At 47.0% G+C, this 25,634-nt stretch overlaps 1 protein-coding gene across 1 annotated transcript in view; it reads left to right on the forward strand.

The window, feature by feature from the left end:
• Nucleotides 1–8,399: 8,399 nt before the first annotated feature.
• The window catches only part of TIGAR (TP53 induced glycolysis regulatory phosphatase), a 123,988-nt gene continuing 106,753 nt past the window's right edge, over nt 8,400–25,634 (forward strand). The window contains exons 1-2 of the mRNA XM_049626651.1: nt 8,400–8,452; nt 11,733–11,998. Of these exons, the coding sequence (XP_049482608.1) occupies nt 8,400–8,452; nt 11,733–11,998 (319 nt within the window). The remainder of the gene's footprint in view (nt 8,453–11,732; nt 11,999–25,634) is intronic.

Here is a 25,634-nt window from a genome sequence, read left to right on the forward strand (position 1 = left end):
AGGGCACCACACCCTCACCCTACCTGAGATCTCACACACAGTTGGCCAAAATAGGTATAGAGGGACTTAACCTTTACCTCCATTCACCATTCCTTCTAACCATGGTAGGTACAAAGAAATACCTTGGAGAGGTGAGAAAGCCAGCACATGTGACATGGCAATGTTTTCCTTCATTCAGTCAAGAAATATTTTATAAGTGCCTCCTGTACTACTGGAATGGCTAGGCACTCACCTGACCAAAGTAAATGAGATGAAGATCCTTCCCATTAGCAGCTAACAGAAAGTAAAACAGCTATTCAATAATGGGAAGATAAAAGAGTATCAAGTGTTCCAAGAGGAACAAGGAAGCTTTATAGGACTTGGGAAGGGAACATCTGGTTGAGGTAATCCCAGAAGGCTTCCTGGAAGAAGGGGGAGGGCGGATTTGAGCCTCTGCCATCACCAAGCAGCTGCTGCAAGCTCTAGTGCCAGTCACTGAGCCCCCCTGCAACTCCTTATAGGATCCATCTCAAAATTCCAGCTTCCAGCTGAGAAGCAACACCCTTGGGTTGAGCCAGCCCAGAGCCCTGCCAGCCATAGTCCCCAGTGACGGTCCTGAGGGGCCTGTCAGAATTTCCTGAAGGAACAGCTGCTTTAAAGCAGAGCTGGGGGCGGTGGATAGCTTTGCAAGTTAATCCACTGATATTTTGCCTGCCTCTTCTCTGCGTTGCCAGGCCCAGCCCCTCGGAGACAGCCTAGCTGTGCAGTAAAGGAGAATGGACCCTGTCCTGGAGACAGGACAATAATGAAGTCAATGAAGCATAGCAGGAATGGAAATAAAGGAGCTTTCTTGGGCCTCACTGCCCTGGGGTGACTTGGCCAGTTAATTTTTCCCCCTCCTCGCCTCCTTGTCCCCTCCCTCAACTCTGCTTGCTCTAAAGGCCCCAGAAAGATATGTGATTATATTCGCATGAGATTTCCAGGGAGGTTGCTGGAAGGCTTAGGTCTCTGTGTTTGCCTTCTAGAACTCCTGTAAAAAGGCACAGGGATTGGGCATTAGGTGGCCTTGTGGCTCAGATCCGGAGGATGGAGGCAGACAAGGTAAGAGGCAGAGTAAAGACCACACAGCAAGCTGGTACCTGGACCCCTGAAAAGTACCCAAGCCCCCAGCAGCAAATATGAGCATTGTTCCCATTGCTGACTTTTCTCAACCATTCAGCCATTGCTTCATTCCATAGAAATTTATCGGACACCTAACATAATCCAGATGCTGCAATAAAATTAAGTTTTGTCAAAGCTCTTTCACAAACACTAATCTCCCTAAACACTAACCCAAGGTAAAATAAGAAAGTCTTGGTTCTTTCTAGGCCCAGTTTAATTGTTTTACAGCCTGGTTTTCATGTGCCGGGTACCACTCCTTCCAACACTGTGACATTCCATAATCATTGAACTGATTTATTCTCAGAGAACAGATGTCCACATATATTTGCTGCTATTAGCAATGCATTTATTCATTTATTCATTCATTCATTTGGAAAACATTTTTCAAGTATTTCATGCTACTGAGTTCACTCTGGTGGGGAGAGCAGAGTTACTAACGGGAGGAGGACAGACATGTGGCTCCGAAACAGAGAATTAATATCTTTTTGTTGTCTAGCACTTGACATCTGCCATCTTGTTACAGTTCCCCTGCAGCCCGATGAGGGAGTGCTGGGGGCCTCTTTGTAGAGAGGAGAAAAAAAAAAAGAGGCTCTGAGAATTTAGGTAAGTGCCCCAGGGCCCCATAGCTGCAAGTCAGCGACAGACATACCCAAAGAGATTCCCACACAAAGCAGGTATGCGAACAGAGGAAGAGGAGGAAGCAAAGGTGCTGGGTGGCTGGAAAATCTGTTAAACTCCTACTGGGCAGCCAGTCAAAGCTCCTGTCGAGAAAGGAAGGAAGTTCTCCGACCAGAGGAAGGAGGATGGCGATGATGGAGCTATTCTCACAGGTGTGCTCCTGATCTCTCATCATCCTGGAGGGGCTTATACGGCCCTTAGGGTCTGCAGGGGTGCTAGTAACTAGAGGGAGCACAGTTGGAGGTTGAAATGGAGGCCAGAGTGGCACCATAGTTCTCTGCTTTGTAACCAAAGCAGAATGGAGGACGAAAGCCTTTGGAATAGTGCATTCAGTTGAAGATAGGGGGTGCAGGGGGAGACAGAACCCTGTACTCCACTGGGGACAGTAGCGGCAGTGACAAAGAGGAAATAGCCCAAAGGATTGGGCCTGCCCTGGCAATCTCAAGGTCACCGCAGTGCATGTCCCAGGACCGCGCACAGACAAGGCTCCCAATTACTCATTAGCCAGCCTGGTGTTGGCCCCCACATCCCTGTCCTTGGCCACAAACAGAGATGAAAGCCCAGCCGCCAGCTCTGGGAGGGGTGGCCTGATAGTTCGGTAGCTGTCTCAGTCACTGGCATTAGCAAAGCCTGGGACAGCCAAGACGGAGGGGAGGCTCGGCTTTCAAATACTTCTGCACCTTTCATGTCCCCCCTCCCTCTGTCCCCCTCACCCAAACAAACACAAGCCACAAAATCCGCAATTAGGGGATAGGGGACTTTAACAATTGGCTCCCAGGGCAAAGACTCCTTGAGCCAGCTTTGGCAAAGACATGCCAAGATGTGTTGATGAAAGGGAAGGACTCCTCCTGAAAGTCCTTTGACCAGACCCATGGAAGGGATGGCTCTATCCTTACCTCAAGTCTGAGAAAATAAGCACCTTGGATTCAGGTTCAAGTGTACCCAAGCCATCTGGAGGCCTTAGTCCTACCTGGCCTCTGCCTCCCTAACCCTCCTCTCACTAAGGGGCTGTGAGTAGGTGCTCATGTGACCATGACTACCCTTACTTCTCCAAGCTTCTCCCACTCATCCCTCACCAATGGAGATCATACAAATCTAGAAACATTCCCTGAAAGAATGCAGTTGGCCGCCATAATTCTCCACTACCCCACTCCCAGCCAAGCCCTGGAACCAACCATGTCACTCTGCTCATCTTTGTCCACTGCCCCATAAAAGGAAATTGGAAAAATCCTACATGGAGACACTGAAGCATGGTAGGAAAACGCCAGCATGCAGAACTTCCAAAAGTCCTTGTTCTGGACTCTCAAGTGCCTTCTTGAATATTAGCTAATGGCAGCGAAACACCAGTGAGGGATAAATGGTCAGGGCAACAAGAAAGAAAAGAAGCAAGAGATTTCATCCATTCCGATTTCTCAGCCGCCAGGAAACAGTGACTGTCATGTGCCAGGCTCTGGTGGGAGATTGGGGTAAATACAAAGACATGGCCCCTGATCTCCAGGAGTTCCTACACTTGGGAAAGAATAACGTACGTAAACAATAATTATAACAACGAGAGCTGCCATTTACTGAGCACCTGCCGAATGCTCTGCTTCTCACCGCAATCATGTAGGGTAGCACTGTCACCCACCTTGACAAAAGAAGCTGCTGCTGCTCAAAGAGCGTCAGGTGGCAGGGCTGGGAGCCACCCCCGAATCTGGCAGGCATGACTTGGGTAGGAAGGAGAACATGCACTTGACACCTTCGAGCACCTGGCAACTTCCCTTTCACCTCACCTGGTGTCCTAGTTTGCTTCTCCTTTCGGCCCACCACACTTCTTTGCCATCCTTTTTGCTTCTCACCGTCCCTTACTCTGACCTTGGAATCTGGATCCGATCCCTACCTCTCTTGTCTTCTGTTGCCCCCCCACAGCTTAAATTTGTTCCTAGGGTTTCAGTCACCACCTATTGGCTTGGAATTTCCAAACCTGTATCTCTAGCTCAGACTTCACTTCATGCTCCGGGTCCCCCTCCAATCCCCAGGTCATTTCAGATACTTAATGCCACCTTGCCATTCTAGGGCTACTGTGTTCAGGATCTCTTTGCCCCGTGCTTGGATTTTAATGGCCAGAATCCACCGTGACATTCTATTCTCTTCTATACCTAAGTCTTCTTGAGTCCTCTTCCTCTATATTTCTTTTGTCAGTCACATCACTATCTTCACTCAAAAACCTTCCATGGCCCCCTAACACTTAAAGAATATTTCTAGATGCCCACAGGGCACTCTGTGTTCTGATGCTACCCTCTTCTCTACCTTCCTCTTCTCAGATCCTGCACCCCAGGATGCCTCACCATCCCCCGAGGGCATCTCAGTGCTTCTGCTCCCTGTGCCCTCCTGGCCATCACTTCCTCTGGACTCTTACCTCCCTTCAGGCTACAGCTAGAGCAGGTGTCTTTTATGCAGCTCATCCTGGTGCCCACAGCTGGATGCGGGCCCTCTCTCCCTGAATTCCCATCGCACTTGGTTATTTCATGTCCTTGGGTTTGGGGGCTTTGCCTTGCATTTTGGTGCTGGGGAAGGAGTTTGGGCTGTGAAATTCAAATGAGTGTGAATTCTGGCTCAGCAACTTCCTAGCTGTGTGACGTTGGACCCTTTATTAGGAACCCTTCTTTCTCCCATCTGTAAAATGGGCAACAGAAAGTTAGAAATAACACACATGAAAACACCCCACATGAGCAAGTGGTCAAACAAGAGGCAGTACTTGTTAGCATGATGTGTTTATTTCTTTCCCACTAGAACATAAATCCCTCAAGATTTAGCTGACCAACTTCTATTTGTTTTTATATCAACCTTGGTCATCAGCACAGAGCCAGGAATATAGAGCTCTCTGAAGCAATGTTAGCTGAATGCTGACTGAACTGGAGAAATCAAGACTTTCTCTGTCTCCTTTACTGCTGCCCGGTCTGTCTGAGCCCTGCCACCCTGGAGTCAGAATCCTCCGAGACCACAAACCCAGCCCTTCCCAACCTCTGCCTCCATTTCCCCACCCCAAAGTGCCTCGTTATCCACCCACATGCCGTACACATAAGATGCCATTTGTAAGAACTCAGCTGTAGGTGGAAATGAATGTTGAGAGCTTCTCAATGGAACAGGAATCATAAATCACTCCAAAGTTGGGATGAAACCCTAGGAAGCCGTGCCATGCAAACCACAATTCCCTAAACCTCTGTACAAAGTGGCCTTGAAACCCCTGGAGACCTGGGAAGACATTCCTTTCTCTCTGTTGCTTGGCACTTGGCTGTTCTAATTCTGGCTGAACCCCAGCAGCCCACAGGCATGTAAAAACGAAAAGCCTCACCACCCATGTCCTAGATGAGAATGCCTTCTGAGCCCCGTGTCACTTTGTCCCTGCATTAAAACCCTGTGGGTCTTTAGGTGATAAATAGAGAAAGCGAGAGTGACTGGACTCTCTGGGTGGCTTCGTTATCCCATCCTCCTCGCCTGCTTCTGGTGGCTTTTCCTGAAATCAAGGCCGGAGACTGCCCGTATCTCAGCTAGGGGTGACCACAGTGAACCCCAATCTCTGGCCTTTGCGGGTTGTGCTAGGGAATGCTCCAGGCCAAGGCCCCTGAGCCTGGGAGGGAAGAACACTAGTTGCAGATGCGAGCTTGCGAGAAGCTTTGATGTTCCGAGCAGAATCGGGAGGCGTGGGAAGTGAGACTTCTGTTCCCTGGAGCTCCCACAAGGCAAAACCCTTCCGTTATCTTATAGGCCTGAGCATAGCCTCAAGGTGCTGGCTCAAGTCTGTCTTGGCCCAGAGTAAATCAGGCCCGAACCAAAGAATGCACTTGAATCAAAGTGGAAAATTAGACGCTGTGCAGGAGAAAGCTGTCCTCTCCAAAATATATATGCATCAAAGTGTACCCCTGTCTAGCTGGGACAGGAGCCATCAAAATGCAAATGTGGGCCTTGAGAATGCTAATGCTGGAAGTGGAGAACAATACCGAGACAGACTTCTCGGGGCCAGGGAGAGGGCCCCAGGGCAGGATGTGGGAGCCGAGTGGGGGGCAGGGATGAAAGGGGTAAAGGAAGCCGTGTGAGAGAGCCTGGAGATGAGAAAACAGCAGGAGTCAATTGAGGCTGAATGACCGCGGGGGCAAGCCTGGAATAGGGGAGTGCTACAGAGGACGGGTCAGAGGACCTGCCGCTGACCGCTGACCTGAGGCTGCGTGCCCAGGAAAGAGGAGGGTGAGTTCAGGGAAATTTCTCTGAGCGGCAGCCCAGCGGGGTTGGAAAGTCAGGACAAGCCTGGAGTCCCGAGGCTTGGACTTGAGGTCAAGGCCTGGAGAAGCAGACAGAGGGATCCGTGTTTCTGTAAAGGCAGTGAGGCCAGGAGACGTGCTCTGCTTGGGTTCAACTGGCATGGGAAGCACTCCATGCGGGCGCTTGAAAAGGGGCTGCGAGCGGGGTGACGGGGACAAAGCCAGGCTTGCAAAAGCTGCTTCCCTGGGTTGCCTCTGAGAGCCCTTCCTCTCTGCCTCACTTTGATATCTATAAAGTGGCGCTGGCTGGAGCTGGAAGACTGGAGAAAAGTTAAAGCAGAGCCTGGCACAGGGTAAATGCTTGCAGGTTTTTGCTGCCCTCATTGTAGATCAAGAACTGAGGCTCAGGAGGGTTTACTAATGTGTGTTCAAACCCCAGACAGCAGGGGAGAGGTAGGAACGGGATTCTGACTTGGATCTGTCAGTCCTGAGTCAGTCACGGAGGCTGTACTACCTGCCTGTCCCGGTGGTGGCATGAAAACAGAATCCTAAGGGGGGGGTGGGGGGGGGCCCTGGGATCCCAGAGAGGCAAAAGAGCTGTCAAAGCTAACAGCCCATGCAAAGGAAGAACCCTGGGGGCCTTGAATGATGGTGGTAGAAAAAAAAAAAATCAATACTAGGAGGGTTGGGACACTTGTTTTTGTTTGGGGGCCTGTTCACTCATTTCCCAACAGTGCCTACTCGAATCCTGGCCCACAGTTAAAGCTGAATAAAACACTGTGGGATAACTGTCTCCCCATCCAGACTATAAGTTCCTGGAAGGCAAGGATTTGTGCCCCATACTTGTTTCATAGCCTCCAGGGGCTTGCACAGCACTCTGGGCGGTCATTGAATGGGTTCATTCACTGAAGAGTGTCCCTAGTGCCAGGCTCTGTGCTAAGCAGTGGGAATATGCGAATGAGTGTATGATCCCCGCCCTTGGGTCACTTGTCTTAGTCTGGTGAATGAATAAAAGAAAGGAAGAATGAATGGAAACTGGCCACTCTGCTAATTGCTTTATGAACTGGTAGAGAGCCCAGGGATAGACCTCTGAGATACCCTGCTTTCTCTTGGGCATCAGACCCGAGCCATGCCAGTGGACTTGGCCACATTGAGCTCTGGTAAGTGGCTGCAGTACCCAGCTCAAAGCTCTGAGCAAGTACTGTCTTTATAGATAAGGGGCCGCACCACTCTGCCATACCATACACACTCCACGCAGAGAGCTTCCAAGAGAGATGACTGGATACCCAGAGCTGTTTATATCCTCTCACCTAGATCTTCCTGGGGCCGAGGACTGCCAAGGGCCAGGGGCCAGGGATGGTGGAAGCTGGGGGAAACTGGGAATTTCTCTGGTGTGAAGCTAACTTGTCCCCAGGGCAGTCCACTAAGGAGTCACTGGGATTTCTACCGTGGAGAGCCAGCCAAAAGCTCTGTGACTCAGAGCTGGCTCCCTAAAGATCTGCCTTTTCAGGTGGAGACATCTTCCTTCAGAGGTCAGTGGAAGGGTTCAATGAAAATGCTGGATAGCGGGGCTCCTGGATGGCTTAGTCGGTTGGGCGTCCAACTCTTGATTTCGGCTTGGATCATGATCTCACAGTTCCTGGGATGGAGCCCAGGGTCGGGCTGTGGGCTGACGCATGGAGCCTGCTTAGGATTCTTTCTCTCCCTGTCTCTCAGCCCCACCCCCGCTTGTGTGCACATGCACGTTCTCTCTCAAAATAAATAAATAAACTTTAAAAAAAAAAAAAAGAAAGAAAGAAAATGCTGGATCTCATAAAGGAGGACAGCTTGCAAGATATTCAAGAACACATTCTCTCCTGTAGACATTGCTTATATCGTATGGGGTTAACCACAAGGAGCAAATCAGGCATTCCTTCTTCAGTGGAAACACCACAGCCTGAGGCTCCCAGGAACAACCAGCAGGAGGGGGCAAGGTTGGCTGGGGGCCCCCGGGCTGTGACTGGCAGAATTTCTGTGAAATGGGTCTGTGTCCAAAGGGGCCTAGTGTGAAATGGAAATTGCCCTGTTCACCACACCCTTCCCCACCAACTCTGCCCTCCAGGAGTCCACATTGCAGGCTCCAAACTTCCACTGTGTCAGCCACAAGGGTGACCAGTCCGTGTCCTGCCAGCCAGGTTAAGGGAAAAGCCAAGACACCCTCCCAAAGATGGCACCCAGAGAAGAGGACTTATGATGACTTATGATTGATAGGATGGGAGAGTGACAGACCATATGGGCAGACCCTACACGACTTACACCGCCCCGCCCCCCCCCCCAGACCCATGTGGCTGCCCCTAGGCCGGCATGAATGACAAAGAGTACAAGCAAATGGAGACCAAGTCTGCTGCCAGTGTTAGGTACAGAAAGGGCTGGGTTTTACAATCTGGCATGTGGGCTTTTCTGGGAGAAACTAGGGGGGAAAAATGAGAAACTGGGCTTTAAAGACAGATGAATGTTGATGAATTCTCTTCAGTTTGTCAGCCTCTCTCTTCTCGACCGTCTTCACCTTAACCCAAGTCCCCATCGTCTCTCACTTCCTAGCCTGTCCCTTACTTCCGCTCTGTCTCTTCCTCTCCCCTTGCCTCACGGTGTAGTACTTTTTAAATAAAAACTGAAACATATAATCCTCATCCTAAAGTCCTCCAGTGGCTACCCGTAGCTCTCAGATCACAGCTGAAACCCCCGCAGCATCTTGGCCCTCCTGCCCTTTCTCCTCTCTCCTGCATCCATGCTGGCTTTCTCTGCTTCCTTGAACATTTGTGTGGGAGCTTCCTGCCACAGGATTTTTGCACACTGATGTGACCATGCTTTAGTACCCAGTTCAGTTGGTAATTATGTGTGTGATTGTTTGATCAGTAACTGTTTAATTGGACCAATTGATGATTGTATCTGTCTTTGTGCCATTGGACCCGTCCTTAAGCTCTCTGAGGACAGAGACCACAGCTAGTTTTGCTCTTTACTGTAGTCCCAGTGTTGGACAGAGTGCCTGCACATCAGATGATCAATAAATGTATGCTGAATAAGTGAAGTAATGGAGCAGTCCATTTCATAGATGTTTTCTTGCTGGAACGTATTCAGGCCAGCTGAGGAGCCTGGGGCTTGGAATAGCAGTGACTTGCTAGAGATCACATGGCTTGGCTACCAAGAGGAGCTGGGACTTAGTCCTGAGTATTATCTCCCTTCTCCTGTATGTAGTTTGACTTGGCCACTTTGTGGTGGTGGTGGCCGCGGCACACACGTGTGCAAGCATGTGTGCGTGTCTGTTGGGGGTGGGGAGTGGATGGCAGAGTCAGCTTTTAGATCACAACTAAGGGAAAAGTATCCAGAAAAGTCTCTTGCCATGGATAATGCTTCCCTGCTTCAGCATCTTTCTCCTGTAGAAATAACCATGGTTGGCTCCCAGACCTCATTAAGAATCCAAAGCAACAGTATAGATGAAAGCAGTAAATTAAAAAACAAACAAACAAAAACTGTCAGGTTTGGGAATGCATTTTTTTGCCCAATTAAAAAAAAAAAAGTCTAAGCCTACTTCATATCAGAATAGACCCTGAAATCAACAAAATATCAGCATAGATAACCAAAATATTTTACTGAATGGACAGAGTTATGCTGCTCTTGTAGATAGGGCTGCAGCTCTGGTGTCTGGGTTTATCCTCACCAGTAAGCTCTGAAGGGAACTCTGCTGCTTACCAACCTGCGGGAGAGCTCCTAATAGGTGCTCCATAAATATCTGTTGAAGAGTGTATATATACATACAATGGAGTATTACTCTGCAATCAAAAAGAATGAAATGTTGCCATTTGCAACTAAGTGGATGGAACTGGAGGGTATTATGCTAAGCAAAATTAATCGGAGAAAGACAAATATATGACTTCACTCATAAGAGGACTTTAAGATACAAAACAGATGAACATAAGGGAAGGGAAGCAAAAATAATATAAAAACAGGGAGGGGGACAAAACATTAGAAACTCTTAAATATGGAGAACAAACATAGGGCTGTTGGAGGGGGTGTGGGAGGGGGGATGGGCTAAATGGGTAAGGGGCATTAAGGAAGCTACTCCTGAAATCATTGTTGCACTACATGCTAACTAACTTGGATGCACATTAAAAACAAACAAAAAAAATACATTAAGTTTTTGTTTGTTTTGTTTTAATTTTTTTAACGTTTATTTATTTTTGAGACAGAGAGAGACAGAGCATGAACAGAGAGCGAGGGAGACGCAGAATCGGAAACAGGCTCCAGGCTCTGAGCCATCAGCACAGAGCCTGACGCGGGGCTCGAACTCACGGACCGCGAGATCATGACCTGAGCCGAAGTCGGACGCTTAACCGACTGAGCCACCCAGGCGCCCCCACATTAAGTTTTAAAAAAGTGTCTGTTGAATGAGTAAGTGAACAGAACTTTCACTGGGCTGGAAGAGCCCTAGATGGCAGAAGTGAAGCCACAGCACCCTAAGAGATATGGTCATCTGCTCTAGCATTTATCTGCCACCTCTTAGAAGACCTATTATTTTGTAATACAAGTGCCTAGCACAAGCAGAAAGCCAGAGACGGATTGAACATTTTTTGGCTATTTGAATGTCGCGCCGGCAAGTTACCTCACTTGTCTGAGTTTCTATAGCCTCATCTGTTAAATGAGTACAATGATTCTTTACTCCTGAAGATAAATTTTTTTTTTAACGAATTCAACCTAGTATTTATTGAGTGCCAGGCACTATGCTAGGTGCACAACAGAAGTGGCTTCTGTCCTTTCTAGCGGAGGAGACATTAAGCAAATAAATATAAATAAACTTATAAAATTACAGTTTTGGACATGTGCTACCATGGCAAACCACAGGGTGCCACAAGAGAGGATGGCAGTGGGACCTTGTTCAGATCAGGGTGCAGGGAGGGCCTAAGAAAGCACCGTTTATTCTGAGCCCTGAAGCAGGAGCTGGGAGCTAGCCTAAGGCAAGTTTGAAATTGCAGGTAACAAGAATAGCACGTGCAAAGGCCCGGGGTAGGAAAGAACTGGGGCGGCAGAGGGGATTGCAAGCAGTCCAGGAGAGGTTGAGGGGAAGAAGACCTGATTGGGGAAGGAGACTGATACTGAAAAGGTTGTTAAGGAGGGGACGCTCAGGATTCCATTCACTTGTCAAGAAAACTCTGGGGCTGCTGGGTGGAAGACAGTTGGGGACGGAGGAACAAAGAACCAAAATTCCTCTCTCGGTGTTGAGATCAGAATGCCAATCTCAGGGCGGAGGACTTCACCGATGATCAGGCCCAAACCTCCCACGTTAAGGAGAAAAGACAAGAAGTGCAGTTGGGAAGAGACCTTAGCCGGGATGGCACGACATCCCCGCCTGCCCTCCGATCAGTCCTTCCAACCTCTCTCGCTCTATTCACGGTTCTGGGGTTCCTGACGCCCGCAGGCGAGGGGGGGGGGGGACCGGGCACTGACTGGGGTACCGGAGCCCCGAGGCAGACTGGACCCGGCCGGGCCCAGCGGGAGCTGCCTGCGAGCCAGGGGTCCCCTAGCGCTGCACGCAGCCAGCTCCGGGCGGCTCACATTCTGGAATGGAAACTTGGAGCTCAAAGGCCCTGAGGCAGCCTCCGGTGTAGGTGGCTCAGCCCTTTCTTTTTACTTCCCTCCTAGGCCTTACCTGCCTAAACAAACAGCCAGAGCCTCCCACCCGCTGCACCCCCGCCCCTGGGACAGGAAACAAGCAGTGACAGCTACCCGCCCGCGCCTCCCTTGCGGACCCCGGCGCGGCCAGGCTAGCAACCCGGCTAAGCGGCGCTCCGATTGGCTGCGCCCTGCTAAGCGGCGCGACGCTCGTCCAATTGGAGGCCGGGCCGGGCGGCCGCGCCGGGGTCCTCGCCGCCGGGAGGCCGTGGGGAGCGAAGTTTTACATGCCTGTGGTATTTGCTCAGAGGGGCATGACCACTTTGGGCAAGTCTTTAAATGTGAGTCAGCTTTCGGCCGATCCCTGGGAAAAATTCCTTCGGTGTTGTCAGGCAGGGTTCGCTAGCTGCAGCTTTTTTTTTTTTTTAAACAATTCAAAAGGGATAATCCTACTGAATGGGGAAAGGCATTCGGACCCTGTCCCTGGCTCTCCCGAGAAGGCGCCGGGGGCAGGGCTTGGGGGCCAGTCACCTCCACTGCGGGGCGGGAGCCCCCCGAGGTGGCAGGCCCCCAGGAGCTGGTTTCCAGGAGGGCGAGGGCACCTGCCCTCTCTTCCCTACGCCCCGTGTCCCCGTGTGCATCAGGGCACGCGGGGCCAGAGGGCTCATAGAATGCAGTCGCAATAGTGCCCCCTGGAGTTGTGCGGCATACCCGCCTTAACCTGGGAAACGCCCGGTCGCCTGCTTCCCTTTCTTCCTTTGGTTGTTTCTCTTCCATCTCGCTGTGCTTCTGGTCTTGGACCCCGCACTTAACAGCTGTGTGATCTTAGATCCTCTCTCCACCTCTCTTCAGTTTCAGTGACCTCGTTGGCAATGTCAAAGGCAGAAGGCAGAGGAAGTGAACTGGTCCGGGAGTGCGGAAACTTGGGGGTTCTCCTAGCTTAGTTTCCCTAATTGATTGGGCAAGTCACTTCTGTGCTCCCAGCCTCAGTTTCTGCATCGGTCAGATGAGGGAGGTGTTCTAAAAGAGACCTTAAGGGCGCTCTGGTTCTACGAGCGGTTCCCCAGCCGGTTCTTGTAGCCGCCTCCTGGAGCTTGTGCGCTAGGAGTAGACCAAGCCCTGTGGCCCGCCAGTCTGCCCCTCTAGTCCCCCCAGTCTTGGCTCCCCACATATCATCTCAGAGACTCTCAGCAGACAGGATGGGAAGTACTGAGGAGAAAAAAAGACCAAAAAAGGCTGAGGGCTGAGGAAAATGAGCAGGGACTGGAGGGATTTGTGTGCAATTTGATTTTAAATGAACATCTTGTGCAGAAGGAGAGGCAATTTGGCACCTGTTGCTGGTGAGTTAATAACTTAGGCACTCTTGGTAATAAGGATACAGTACTGTGAAGACCACATTAGCTCATGTGGCAGCAAATTATAAGAACGGTTGAGAAAGACACTGTCCTTCCTCTGCCTGGGAATTTTGTAAAGCTAAGGTAGGCACCACACTTCTACAGTTGAGGGGCTTCAAAATTGAGACAGAATGGAACTTAGAGCCCTCTGAATCCGGGAGAACATAGGACGACTGGATTCTTCTAGGTGTGAAAAGTGTGGTTTGATAAAAAGAGCATTTCACTCTGCTGCTAACCCAACGGGTGTGACCTTGGGTGAGTCACTTGCCTGTCGACAGTCTTCATTTGCTGCAGGCTGAGGGATTAGACTGACCTCTTAAAGACCCCTCCAGCTATGACACCATAATTAAATGGAATAATGTGTGAATAATTGTTTTGAAAAGTACAGAGCACTGGGAGTCTTTCTGTTGTTATTTGTGTAGAGATAAAAATGACCTGAGAGTTCAATAAGCTATGCGACTGGTTGTAAATCAGGACATGCACTGCCGGCCATCTTGAGACTGCAACAGGGCATTTGCTTGGCAACAGGGTTTGCTGTGGCCTGTGAATCAGTATTTTTTTATTCCGTTCCTGCTGTCAGCTCCTATCCTGGTTTGGTAGCCGAACCAGCTGCTGCTCTCATTCTGCCTTGGTTTCTCCATCTCACCTTGCCTTTTCCAACCTCCAGTGATTGGGATGGATTGTGTTTTGCCTTTGGCAAGCTTGGCTTTCCTAGAAACAGAACTGCCCATCTGGAGGAAGAGAAACTAGAACCAGATTGGTTTGCCACCACTAAATTTGACCAGGCCCCTTATTTCTTTTCTTTTCTTTCTTTTTTTTTTTTTAAGCTTATTTATTTTGAGAGAGAGAGAGAGCGAGAGAGCGAGAGCGTGAGTGCACAAACAGGGGAGGGATGGAGGAGGGGCAGAGAGAGAGGGAGAGAGAGAATCCCAAGCGGGCTCTGTGCTATCAGCACCAAGCCTGGCACTGGGCTCGATCCCATGAACCATGAGATCATGACCTGACCTGAAATCAAGAGTAAGACGTTTAACCAACTAAGCCACCCAGATGCTCCAGACCATGCCCCCTTTTTCTATTCTAATCTTCCCATTCTCCTGGGGGTTCTGATCTTTATGGAGATGAGGGGCTGGGGAGTAAATAGATTAAAGATAGAGAAAGAAGAACGCAAGGGCCAGTCATAAAGGAAAGGAAAAGACAAAGGTTGTTTTTTTCTTTTTTTTATTATTTGATTTTTCTTCATCATAGTAGTGTACTTCAGTCCCCATCTCCTGTTTTCCCCATCTCCCACCCACCTCCCCTCTGATAACCATCAGTTTGTTTTCTATACTTAAGAATCTGTCTCTTGGTTTGTCTCTCTCTCTTTTTATTCCTCTGCTCATTTGTTTTTTTCTTAAACTCCACATATGAGTGAGATCATATAGTATTTGTCTTTCTCTGACTCATTTTGCTTAGCATAACACCCTCTTGATCCATCTGTGTCATTGCAAATGGCAAGATTTCATCCTTTTAATGGCCAAATAATATTCCATTGCATATAACATACCACATCTTTATCCATTCACTTGTCAGTGGACACTTGGGCTGCTTCCACAGTTTGGCTATTGTAAATAATGCTGCAGTAAACATAGGGATGCATGTATCCTTTGAATTAGGTTGTTTTTGTTTTGTTTTGTTTTGTTTCTTGGTATTCTTTGGATAAATACCCAGCAGTGCAATTACTGGATCATAGGGCAGTTCTATTTTTTAATTTTTTGAGGACACTCCATACACCATGGCTGCACCAGTTTGCATTCTCACCAACAGTGCAGGAGGGTTTGCTTTTCTCCACATCTTCACCAACACTTGTTTCTTGTGTTGTGCTTTTAGCCATTCTGACCGGAGTAAGGCTATATCTCATTGTGGTTTTGATTTGCATTTCCCTGATGATGAGTAATGTTGAAGATCTTTTCATGTGTCTTCTTTGGAGAAATGTCTGTTCATGTCTTCCTGCCCATTTTTTATTGGATTATTTGTTGGTTGTTGACTTGTTTCAAGGGTTGTTTTTTTCTTAAATGAATTCTACCAATTTAAAAATAGAGAAGGGTATCTAAACTATGAGAAGGAGGCTCACATGATCACTACATGCTATGTAAAAAGAGAATCTCTAAAGACCATGGGAGCCTAGTGGAGAGTTTGGTTCTGCTTGGGCAGATCAGGGTATCTGTTAAGGGAAGTGACATCTGGGATACTTCTTAAGGATGGAGAGAAATTTTTTCTGCGGTGAGAGTGGGGCACGAGCAAGGCAGAGAGATGGGAGAATATTGTCATGGGCCTGGGTCCCCTAAGAAGATCAGATGCCAGGTGTGTTGGGAATATGGGGTGCTTGGATGAATATGGCAGAATTGAAACTAGAAGATAAAGACCATTATAAATGGCCTTTGCCATGTTAAATAATTTGAACTTTATTTGGTAGGAAATGGAGAGCAATTGCAGGCTTTTAAAATAGGTAGTGAAAATTAGCAGTGAAAAGCATTGTTCAGACTTCAAGTTATACAGTGAAATTCAGGTCATGGACAACATTCCAAAAATAGAATGGATGGGTATAGAATGGAATATAAAATATCAAAATTCATGCATAAGCAGTGAGTATTGTTTCACAAAATAGATGTATTTGTATGTGTTTGTGTGTGTGTTCTAGGTCATGATATAAAATATTATTATCTTATAATAATAAATATGTTATATTTATTTTTATATTAAATAATAAAATATTATTACTACAGCGGGTCATGGTTTAAAAAGTCTGATATCCATTGCATTTGCAGACTGCATCAAGGGAGGGCAGCCTGGAGGTGGAGGGAGACAAAGTGCTTGTGAACAGGAGAGGGGACCTGCTTTCCCTCCTACTTCAAGTTCTTGAGAAGGAAATTGCTTATCTTTTGAAAAGAGTTAACTTATCTCTTCCAAGGCCTCCTCCACAGAAGAAAGGTAATTATATTTGCCCCGCAGAGTAGTGAAGAGATCTATTGAAGTATTCGGTGCCGTGCTTCATTGGCAGGGCACTGCCTAACAGTGCACATAACAGGACCAGTAGTTAGAATTTGGTGACTTCAAGTCTCTGTCACAGACCCACATAGCCCTGGTACACATCATGATCCTCTGGCTTAAAAGCCATGTTTTTTTTTTTTCCCATTCTTCCAGTGACACATTATGTACTTACTATAGCCAGCAGTGGGGCCAACAGATGTATACAGCTACCTGATATCATATGACTGGTACCCAGGTATGAATTCAGTGAAGATGTCAGACGAGTAATGGCCTTATATTTAAAGCAATCAATAAGACTATTTCATAATGTCCCATGGTCAGTAACACCAATGTTGTAACAGATCTGAGTGTAGAGAAGCCCCTTGGGGATAACTAGCCCCCAAATGATGCCATCAAAGCACATCTCCCCCTTTGCTGGCCTCAGAAAAACTGAGGCACCACTGACTATAAGCCCTATGACATACCCATTGCTCCAAAACTGACTCTAAGAGTCTATGTTTGCCCTTCCTCAGGCAACCTTACATGCAGTGGGGGCCCATTTGCTTTCCAGAGACCAGCCGTGTAGAGAATGTTGCTCCCTTGCAACATGGTCTAATCTATTGTTTTTTGTTTTTTTTTCAGGTGACCAACACTGTGCCCAGTTTGATGACACAGTGTACACACCCATGTCCTCACCTTCCTTAAACCAAACCCTATGCATATGGTGCAGATACCAGTTCATTTACATAACTCCAAACACACAGCCTCTTGGTTACACCTTCAAGGCAAATATACCCACCCCTTTCATTCTTCCGACTGCATATCCTTCCTATCTGAGCTGGGACTTTTTCCGGATCCTTTGTCCCTTGCTCCTGACTGCTACTAGATCTGTAATAGCAAGAGCACCTTACCATGTTCTAACACCACTATGTGCCGAGCCCTATACTTCATACAATCAGCAAAATTCCAAGAGATATTATCTCTCTTTTACAGATAAACTGAGACTTGGCAACTGAAAAATTTCACATCTAGTTAATGATCAAGTTGAGTTTCAAAATCAAGTTTTTCAAGATCCTTTGACCATCCTTTGACCCCTGAGATACACTACTTCCCCTGATTCCCTTCAATATTCTCCTTCCACAAGAGCTAGGAATACCTTCTCCCTTCTTCTCTTTCCATTCTATGTTCAAGAAACCATGAAAACCCACTAACTCTTTTAGAGAGAAGTTCTAAATGAGATTTTGTTTTGCATTGTGACTCCTACGGTTGGAGAGTTTCTAAAAGTTGTATGTCTAGACTCCTACCTCTTGACAGACTTCCCTGGCTGTGAGAGAAGATTGTTTTCAGTGTCAGATATTGGAAGAGAGGGAAGGAAAGTGACCCAGATCACACAGTTTCCTGATCTAAAGAAGCTTGAACCGTGTGCCTGCCTTGTGCTCCACTGTACCCACCCTATAGCCCTTTCTTCATCATGTAGTCATTCCTTCTTCACAGCCTTGCCCTCCATCCCCACCTTCCTTTGGATATCCACTCTTATGGCAGAAACACAAACCCATCATTCCACGAATACTGGAGTGGATCTATATTAACCATCCTTAATGTGACCGGCACTGATCTTGGCATAGAAGTAATTATCTGTTTACTTAGCCCCAACCAAGGCTTAAGCCCCAGCCACTCTATGGCCAGGGATGATGTCAGGGCTGGCCAGATGCATAGGAAACATATGATACAAGGGAAGTATACATGTCTGCATCTGCCAGGTTGGAAAACAGGCCATCCTTTTAGCCTGCCTGATATAACAATGCTTTTCCTTTTTTCTCTTTGTTTGGAACAGAGAATCATAGAATTCCCTGTGTTGGAAAGGATCTCATGGGTCACATAATCCAGCCCTTCCCACCTGATACAGGAACTACACTGTGGCTTCACTTATGCTGCTCATCCAACTTCTCCTTGGACACCCCTCACCCCCACCCAGATATGAGCTAACTTGCTATTTTACATGGACGGCTCACTCCATTTATGGAAAGCTTTAATGTTGGGCAATTCATATAATTCTCTAGCAAGGTTGATCTGATTTCCCAAAACTCCCATCCATGGGTCCCATTGCTACCTTTGGGGTGCCAAAAGTTCTAATCCCTCTTCTAATCATAGTCCTTCAAATAGATGAAGGTAGATAAGATATAATTCTTAGCCTTCTCTTCCTCAGACTGAGCTTGCCCAGTTTGTTCCAATTCTGCAATTATGTTGGTACTCTTGGTAATGTCAGTCTCACGTGTAGGGCAGACTTGAGTGACTGAGTGAATAATGAGCTTTTACCATGTGCCAACTCTCTTCAAAGACATTATCTCATTCAATTCTGTGTCCAGCCTGTGAGATAAGAATACTTTCCATTTTATAGAGGAAAAAACTGTAGCTCATTAGGTTGAGTGTTTAGGCCAAGGTCGAATAGTTAGAAATTGACAGAACTGGCCCATTAGCCTGAGCCTTTTACCAAACACACATACATTATTCTTTTCCTTGACACAGGAGTTTCACCAGGTCAAGGATGATACAAGACATCCAGGATGAAGGGCTTCTCATCTTAACTAAATAGGAATATTGAAAACAGGTGATGTGTATTTCTACAGTCTCAAGTCTTACTTGCTAGAACCCTTTTCTTCCTCTGCTTCTCCCTAACCTGATTCTGGCTATAGGTTGTAACAAGATATGGGGCAACCTTTCCATTTCTGCAGATAGAGAAACAGAGCACTGAGACTGATGGTTTCTGTCCATGTTGAGTCAGGGACACAGTGTTGAAATTAGAATCGAATCTCCAACTCTCAAAGACAATTTTTTTTTTTTTATACATAAACAGAAATTGCTAATTTCACACGTGGATGCTTACAGCGGCAAATACTGGAGACATTTGTCACTTTTCCATAATATCTTTGGAATACAGGAGCCCTCTGGTGGCCAGAATAGCAGGAAGGTGTCCTTGGGAAAGGCAGTCTGAGATTTCCTGCCATTACTTCCCTTTAGTGATCTCTGGCCTCATTTTGAGGTTGCTCCTTTGCCATTTATCTTCTTTCTGCCTATTTTCATAGAAGGTGGCTTGGTTTTTGCACATCCTTCCTTCTCCTTTTCCCCTCAAGTTCCTCTCTGCACCTTTCCCTTCAACCCCAGCTGTCACCACCACCCCCCATACCCCTGGAATCTCTCCTTGCAATCTTTGGCCTCAGAGGACCCTTTCTGAAATCTGGCCAGTTCCCCTGTGGCAGGTGCTGAGCGACAGCTGCTGTCTTTGCTGCTGCTTCAGTAGTGTGGAATTCAAATCCCTTGTGGGTGTTTAGAGCCTGCAAATGGATTAACTAATGATGCCTGTTCATCAACAGGCATTTGCAGCATCCTGCTAAGCACATGGAAGATGCTGATCATCACCCACAACCAAGCTTTCTTAGAAGAACAGATGAGGTTCCTCTCCCTTACACACAAGGAGCTGACTGCATATTATCAGGTCCCTGAAGTTGGCCAACTGTCCAGAGTCTGGGTATTCTAAGCTTCTGGCTATAGCTCTAATTGTGCAGAAGTCGGCTTTCCTCACTGTGCCTTGCATGGAATCGTCCGTCTTCTGTAAGCCCATGCCACACAACAGCCAATGGCAAATGAAGACTCACAAAATTGCTACTGCACTGTAGATAATTGAGAATTGACCATCGATCCAGAGACAGAAGCTATAGTGGTGGCTTTGGTAAACCTCAATGAACCACACAAGGGGAAAGAATGCCAAGATAGGGTGAGGCAGAAACTTTGGTTAAGATTCTGGCTTTTAGTGCAATAAGGTGATGGGACAGTATAACACTTAGAAAGCAAGTTGCATTCTCAAGAAAAAAAATCTCCCATAAAATGAGCTGGTGACTTTATCATATTATGATGCTTAACAATTAGTGGCTTAAATCGTAGGGCAATCAGTAAGATAGACCAACTAGTTATCCTTACTCCAGAGACAACCAGAAGAGCATCCAGAATATGCTGCAAGAGGGTAGCCAGGATTGAATTTAGAAATAGTGTTTCTGGGGGTGCCTGGGTAGCTCAGTCAGTTAAGTGACCAACTTTTGATTTCAGCTCGGGTCATGATCTCAGGGTCATGAGATTGAGTCCCATGTCAGGCTCCACACTGAACGTGGAGCCTGCTTAAGATTCTCTCTCTCTCTCTCTCTCTCTCTCTCTCTCTCTCTCTCTCTGTCTCTCTGCCTCTCTCTCTCTCTCTCTCTCTCTCTCTCTCTCTGTCTCTGTCTCTCTCTCTCTCTCAAATAAATACAAAAACAAAAAAGAAATAGTGTTTCTGGCCTTTTAGGAGGTGAAGCAGGAGGAGGAATCTGGGAAGATCATAAAGTTTAGAGCTGTAGGTTTGTATAATTTGCAGAAGAAATGGCTAGAGAGAGTGGACATAGTTACAGAGGGCATAGTTAATCCAGTCCAGCTCACAGAGGGATTGTGTAGTGTGACAAAATGCAGCAGGTTTCTACTTCCACTACCTTCCTGGCAAAAGGGAGTGGCCATTGCATGAAGCATAATGAATTTAGTCTTCTAACTATGAGGATTAGTATAGCATTGGAAAGTGTCACCTGAGAGGCTGCAGAAGTCTCTTTAGATTTTAAGAAAGTGTAGATACATCTTTATGGAAGCCTGTAGGTGCATATGGGTGAAGTCCTACCTCAAGGATGGCCTCAGGGGATGTTCTCCTGACACCTGTCACTTTAGAATCTCCTTAGGTTTCTTGTTTCCCAACATTTTTATGGATTGTGTAAGTACATCAAGTCTAGGGGTTTGGAGTGAAAGGGTATTGCTGGAGTGGGTGCTAAATCTGTCATCTTAGTCCAGTTTCTCTCAGCGGGCTGCCTCCTTGCCCTTTCTCACCTCCCGCCAAACCACAGATACTCCCCTGCCTTTCAGCTTCTGCCCCAACTTACAGAACTCACTATGACTTTGTCATTCCACCAGGAACCCTTGCTATGAAGCCAGTACATGGTTTGTTTAATGTTTCCCTTGGTTCAGTGTATGTGCACTCACCATGGTGTCCTTTTTAATAGAGCTCCCTGCATTGATGTGGTCAGGTCTCTGTTCTCACACTAAGCTGTGGGCAAAGAGCCTGAACCATGTCTATTTAATGTACTTTGTTTAGCAGCACAGTCCAAAGACAGGTGCTAAATAAATTATTTTTATAGTGATTCCGATGGTATAATGAAAAGCATACGAGATGGGAAGTTAGAAGATCTAGTTTAGTCCTTGCCTGCCACCAATTAGCCATGTGACCTGAAATATCTCACCGTGTTTCTCCAGGCCTCGGTTTCTACGTTTATTCAAGGAGGAGATGTGGACCAGATAACCTTGAAGAGCACCTCCAACTATAAACATTTCTACTTCCACAATGGTGCTCCCCTCCAAAAGCCTACAGACTCCTCAGGGGCAGGGGAGGGAGAGCCTCGCCTGTGGTGTTCCCAGAGTGCTTAGCCAGACTCTGGCCCTTGGAGGCCGAGGTGGTGGGGTGCAGAGTAAGGGGTAGTCAAGTATCTGTTGGTAGATTCTTCATATCCAGTCACTTTCCAGGAGAAAGTTAATGGTACCACGGGAGTGAGAGGCACTGAAAAGAGACTGGGGAGATTGGTTTTCCTTCCAGCACCACCTCTTCCTGCATGCGTACCGCGCGTCCCGTTCTTTGCCTCTGTTCATGCCAACAACGGCCCCAGATCTGGGGGACAGCATACATGGCAGAACTTTCATCTCATGCTCCAAACTGGAGGCTGGGGCTGAGCCGCCAAGATCTGTACAAAGACGCTCATCACCCTGCTGGAAGTTGGGAGAACTGTCCTGTCTCACAATGAGGTGAGGTTTATGCTTCTCTGTGAAAATGTTCATGTAAAGGGAAAGAATAGGCTAGAAGGTTTGGGCACAGAGCCGAGGCTTTTGTGAAGGGTGAGATTCCTCAGCTGTCATAAATATCAGTGGAAGGGGAAACAGGTGGCGATTCCCTGCTTTCCTTACACAAATATTTTAAGTGGATCATAAACCCCCTCTGTTCTCTCAACCAACAGCATTTTGTGCTTACAGCTTATAATGCCAGAAACCTTTTTTCCAAACTAAGCGGGAGCATCACTCTACTAGAGTACTGGTGTTTGGGGTAAATAGGCTTTGGTTCTAGAAGGCTGGCTTGGGTCCTAATTCCCTAACTCTGATAAATGATGAGAAGTTGGCCCAACTGCCTGGGCTTGATTGACTTGGGGGCTGTCGATGGAAACATGGCTCATTTTACTTCTGATAACTGAACCCTAGCACATAAGAATTATGTTTGCCAGGCAGGCAAGGTGGGAAGTCTTGGCAGCAGCCCTGGGCGAAACCAGGAAGAACATGATGAGGCCAATTGAAAGAGGACGTCACTCGTTTTTAATGAGGGGGTGCATGTCAGACGAGCAGGGCCTGGGGGGAAAGGCTTTTCATGAAGGGGGCAGTGAGGGACATATGTCATGTTCAGAGAAGGGAAATGCTCTTCAGGCAAATAGAAAGGGGTACAGAATGAGGAAACAGATTACCTGAGGGTCTTTTGAAGACATTATCTTACAGAGATAGAGGCAGGTGGTGAAGCTTACTATGTAAGCATGGGCCAATCCGGCTCCCACCAAGATAGGAGAGATAGAATCGTGGAACTGACAACTGCATAGTATCTTATAGGTCTTTTAGGCCAGTTCTTTCATCTTACAAGTGAACAAACCAGGGCTTATTCCAGGAGTAACTGAGCAGGTAAGACTTTTTCCAGGACAGGAATTTTTAGTACTGCAGTATAGTTTAGAGTCAAACAGGCTTAAGTTGCAATACCAGTAGCCCATTTACTAACTGTGACCTTGGAGGATAAGAATACCCAACTCTGAGGTGCCTGGGTGGCTCAGCTGGTTGAGTGTCTGACTTCAGCTCAGGTCATGATCTCACGGTCTGTGAGTTTGAGCCCTAAGTCGGGCTCACTGCTGTCAGCACAGAGCCCGCTTAGGATCCTCTGTCCCCCTTCCTCTCTGCGCCTCGCCTGCTCACTCTCTGTCTCTCAAAAATAAATAAACATTTATTTAAAAAAAAAAGTACCCCCTAAACCAAAAGCACTATACACTGTATGTTAGCCAACTTGACAATAAATTATATTAAAAACAATATACCCACCTCTTGGGGCTCTTGGGAGAAGTAAATAAGAAAACGTATGTGAAAGCCCCCAGTCCAAAACTTGGGACTGTGCCTAACAAGTACTGACAAATCGTCATATCACAATCATACCACATTATGATTGTGAGGTACTTGACTAATACAGTCTGTGCTGTCATGAGAGTGAATAAAAAAAACATGAATCAAGCCATTGCTATATGCCAGGCACACTCCTGTTATATTATAGGCACTTAATTAATTATTAAGGTTATATTAGTCCAGTGAATAATTGTAAAAATATTAACTGTTACACTAATAAATAAAACAGTGGTTGGTAAAGGCAATGATGGCAATAAGTTGCTCAGAGAGAAGAGATGAAATGGGGCAGGGAGGAAGGAAAATTCTCTTGGGACTTACTCCTTTAGCTGGCTTTGGCTTTGGTTTTTGATTGCAGGTGATCTGGTGAATATGAAGGCTCTGTGGTCGTTCATTCCTTGGATAGTCACTGAGGATCTACTGTGTACCAGCCACTCTCCTGGGAACTGGGGACATAGTGGTCAACAAAAGTAAGGTTCTTTCCTTAAATGGAGATGACATTCTAGTCGAGGCAATGCACAAACAAGGAAATAGATATACTGTTAGTGATAAGAACTGTGAAAAAATAAAATCAGTCAGGGCAAGGGGATAGAGAGTGATTGGAGTGATAGCTATTTTGTTTTTTTATTCTTATCATTTTTAAATGTATTTATTTATTTTGAGATAGAGAGGGAGTGGGAGAGGTTCAGAGAGACAGGGAGAGAGAGAGAGAGAGAGAGAGAATCCCAAGCAGGCTCAGCACTGTCAGCGCAGAGCCCGATGTGGGGCTCAAACTCACAAACCATGAGGTCTTGACCTGAGCCGAAATCAAGAGTCAGACACCCAACCGAGTGAGCTACCCAGGTGCCCCCAGAGGGATAGCTATTTTAGATAAGGAGGAGGGGACACTTGAGTTGAGATCTGAATAGGGAGGGGAAATGGTCATGGGGGTAGATTCCAGGCAGAGGGAAAAGCCCTGAGGTAGAGCCACAACAGGGCCATGTGTCTGGAATGTGGTACTGAGCCCTGGCTGGAGATATGTGTTCTATTTCTGCCTAAATGCAGAAAAATGAAAGATTATAAAAGGGCCTTCTCCAGAGAACTTAAAAACAGGCCTGGGACAGCCCCCTTTGGATAAAGCTAACAGGGAAGAAGCAGGTGAGAGGGACCGTGTACCTTAGTGCATTCCGAGAGATGAGAAGAGTCCCTTAAGACAATCCATGACTTGGCAGTGAAAGTCTGAGAAATGGCATCTTGAATCAGAACACAGAGCCATGTGGCTCCGGACCAGTCTAGGGCTCTGTCACTGTCCAGTGCCTCAGGCACATTTAGCAGAAGGAACGTGAACCCAACATCAAGCCTCAGAGGCCTGGGAAACTTCCCCCAACTCCCCACTTTTTTTATGAACGTACTTGGGCTCATCAGATATGAATTTTCCCAGTTGTCTTTCAAGATATTCATACTTCCCAATCCCATCATCTCAAAAGTAGACCCATGAGGCCAGGCACCATGTCTAATTCATAGCATTCCCTTGGGAAACAAAGGACCTACCACAGAGCTTGACACATGGTTGGACTGGATGAGTCCTACTTCTTGTCATCCAGTAGGCACTGCAAGATCACCACTCAGCTCATAAAAAGTCCATCTTTTTGGTTGTGCCACATTTCACTTTGTTCAGGCTTCCAAGGTTCCCCCAGGTTATAGGTTTGTGAAGGCAACGAGCAAACCCTTTTCACTAGTTCTGGTCCTCTGTTGACCATCCAAACTTGTTTCTATGTGCGGCCTCTCCCTAACGCTGACAAATTCTTATAGATCCATGGCTGAGTGAGAAGAAACTGGTCTGGCGGTACTATTCTTGGCATTTACGAGTGTGCAACCTTGTACCTGACCTCTAGGAGGCCAGGTTTCTCATTCAAAAGTGCCAGACAACATTCCCACATTTTAGAGGGCACTGGAACAGATATTAGGTAGACACAGTCCATATTATACCCCCTTCATAAACTTTAAAGTGCACATGGAGGTTTCAGCCATACAAGTGACCTTCTGCCACCAACCTCCTGATCATTCAAATTGCCTCTTGCTGAATTTCTCCAGCTGTGAAGTTTTGATTTTTTAATGTTTATTTATTTTGAGAAAGAGAGAGGGAAAGAAAGGCAGAGACAGAGGGAGACAGAGGATCCAAAGCAGGCCCTGCACTGTCAGCACAGAGCCTGACACCGGCCTCGAACCCATGAACCATAAGATCATGACCTGAGCTGAAACCATGAGTCGGACACTTAACTGACTGAGCCACCCA

This window comes from Panthera uncia, chromosome B4, assembly GCF_023721935.1.
Source record: "Panthera uncia isolate 11264 chromosome B4, Puncia_PCG_1.0, whole genome shotgun sequence".
NCBI lineage: Eukaryota > Metazoa > Chordata > Mammalia > Carnivora > Felidae > Panthera > Panthera uncia.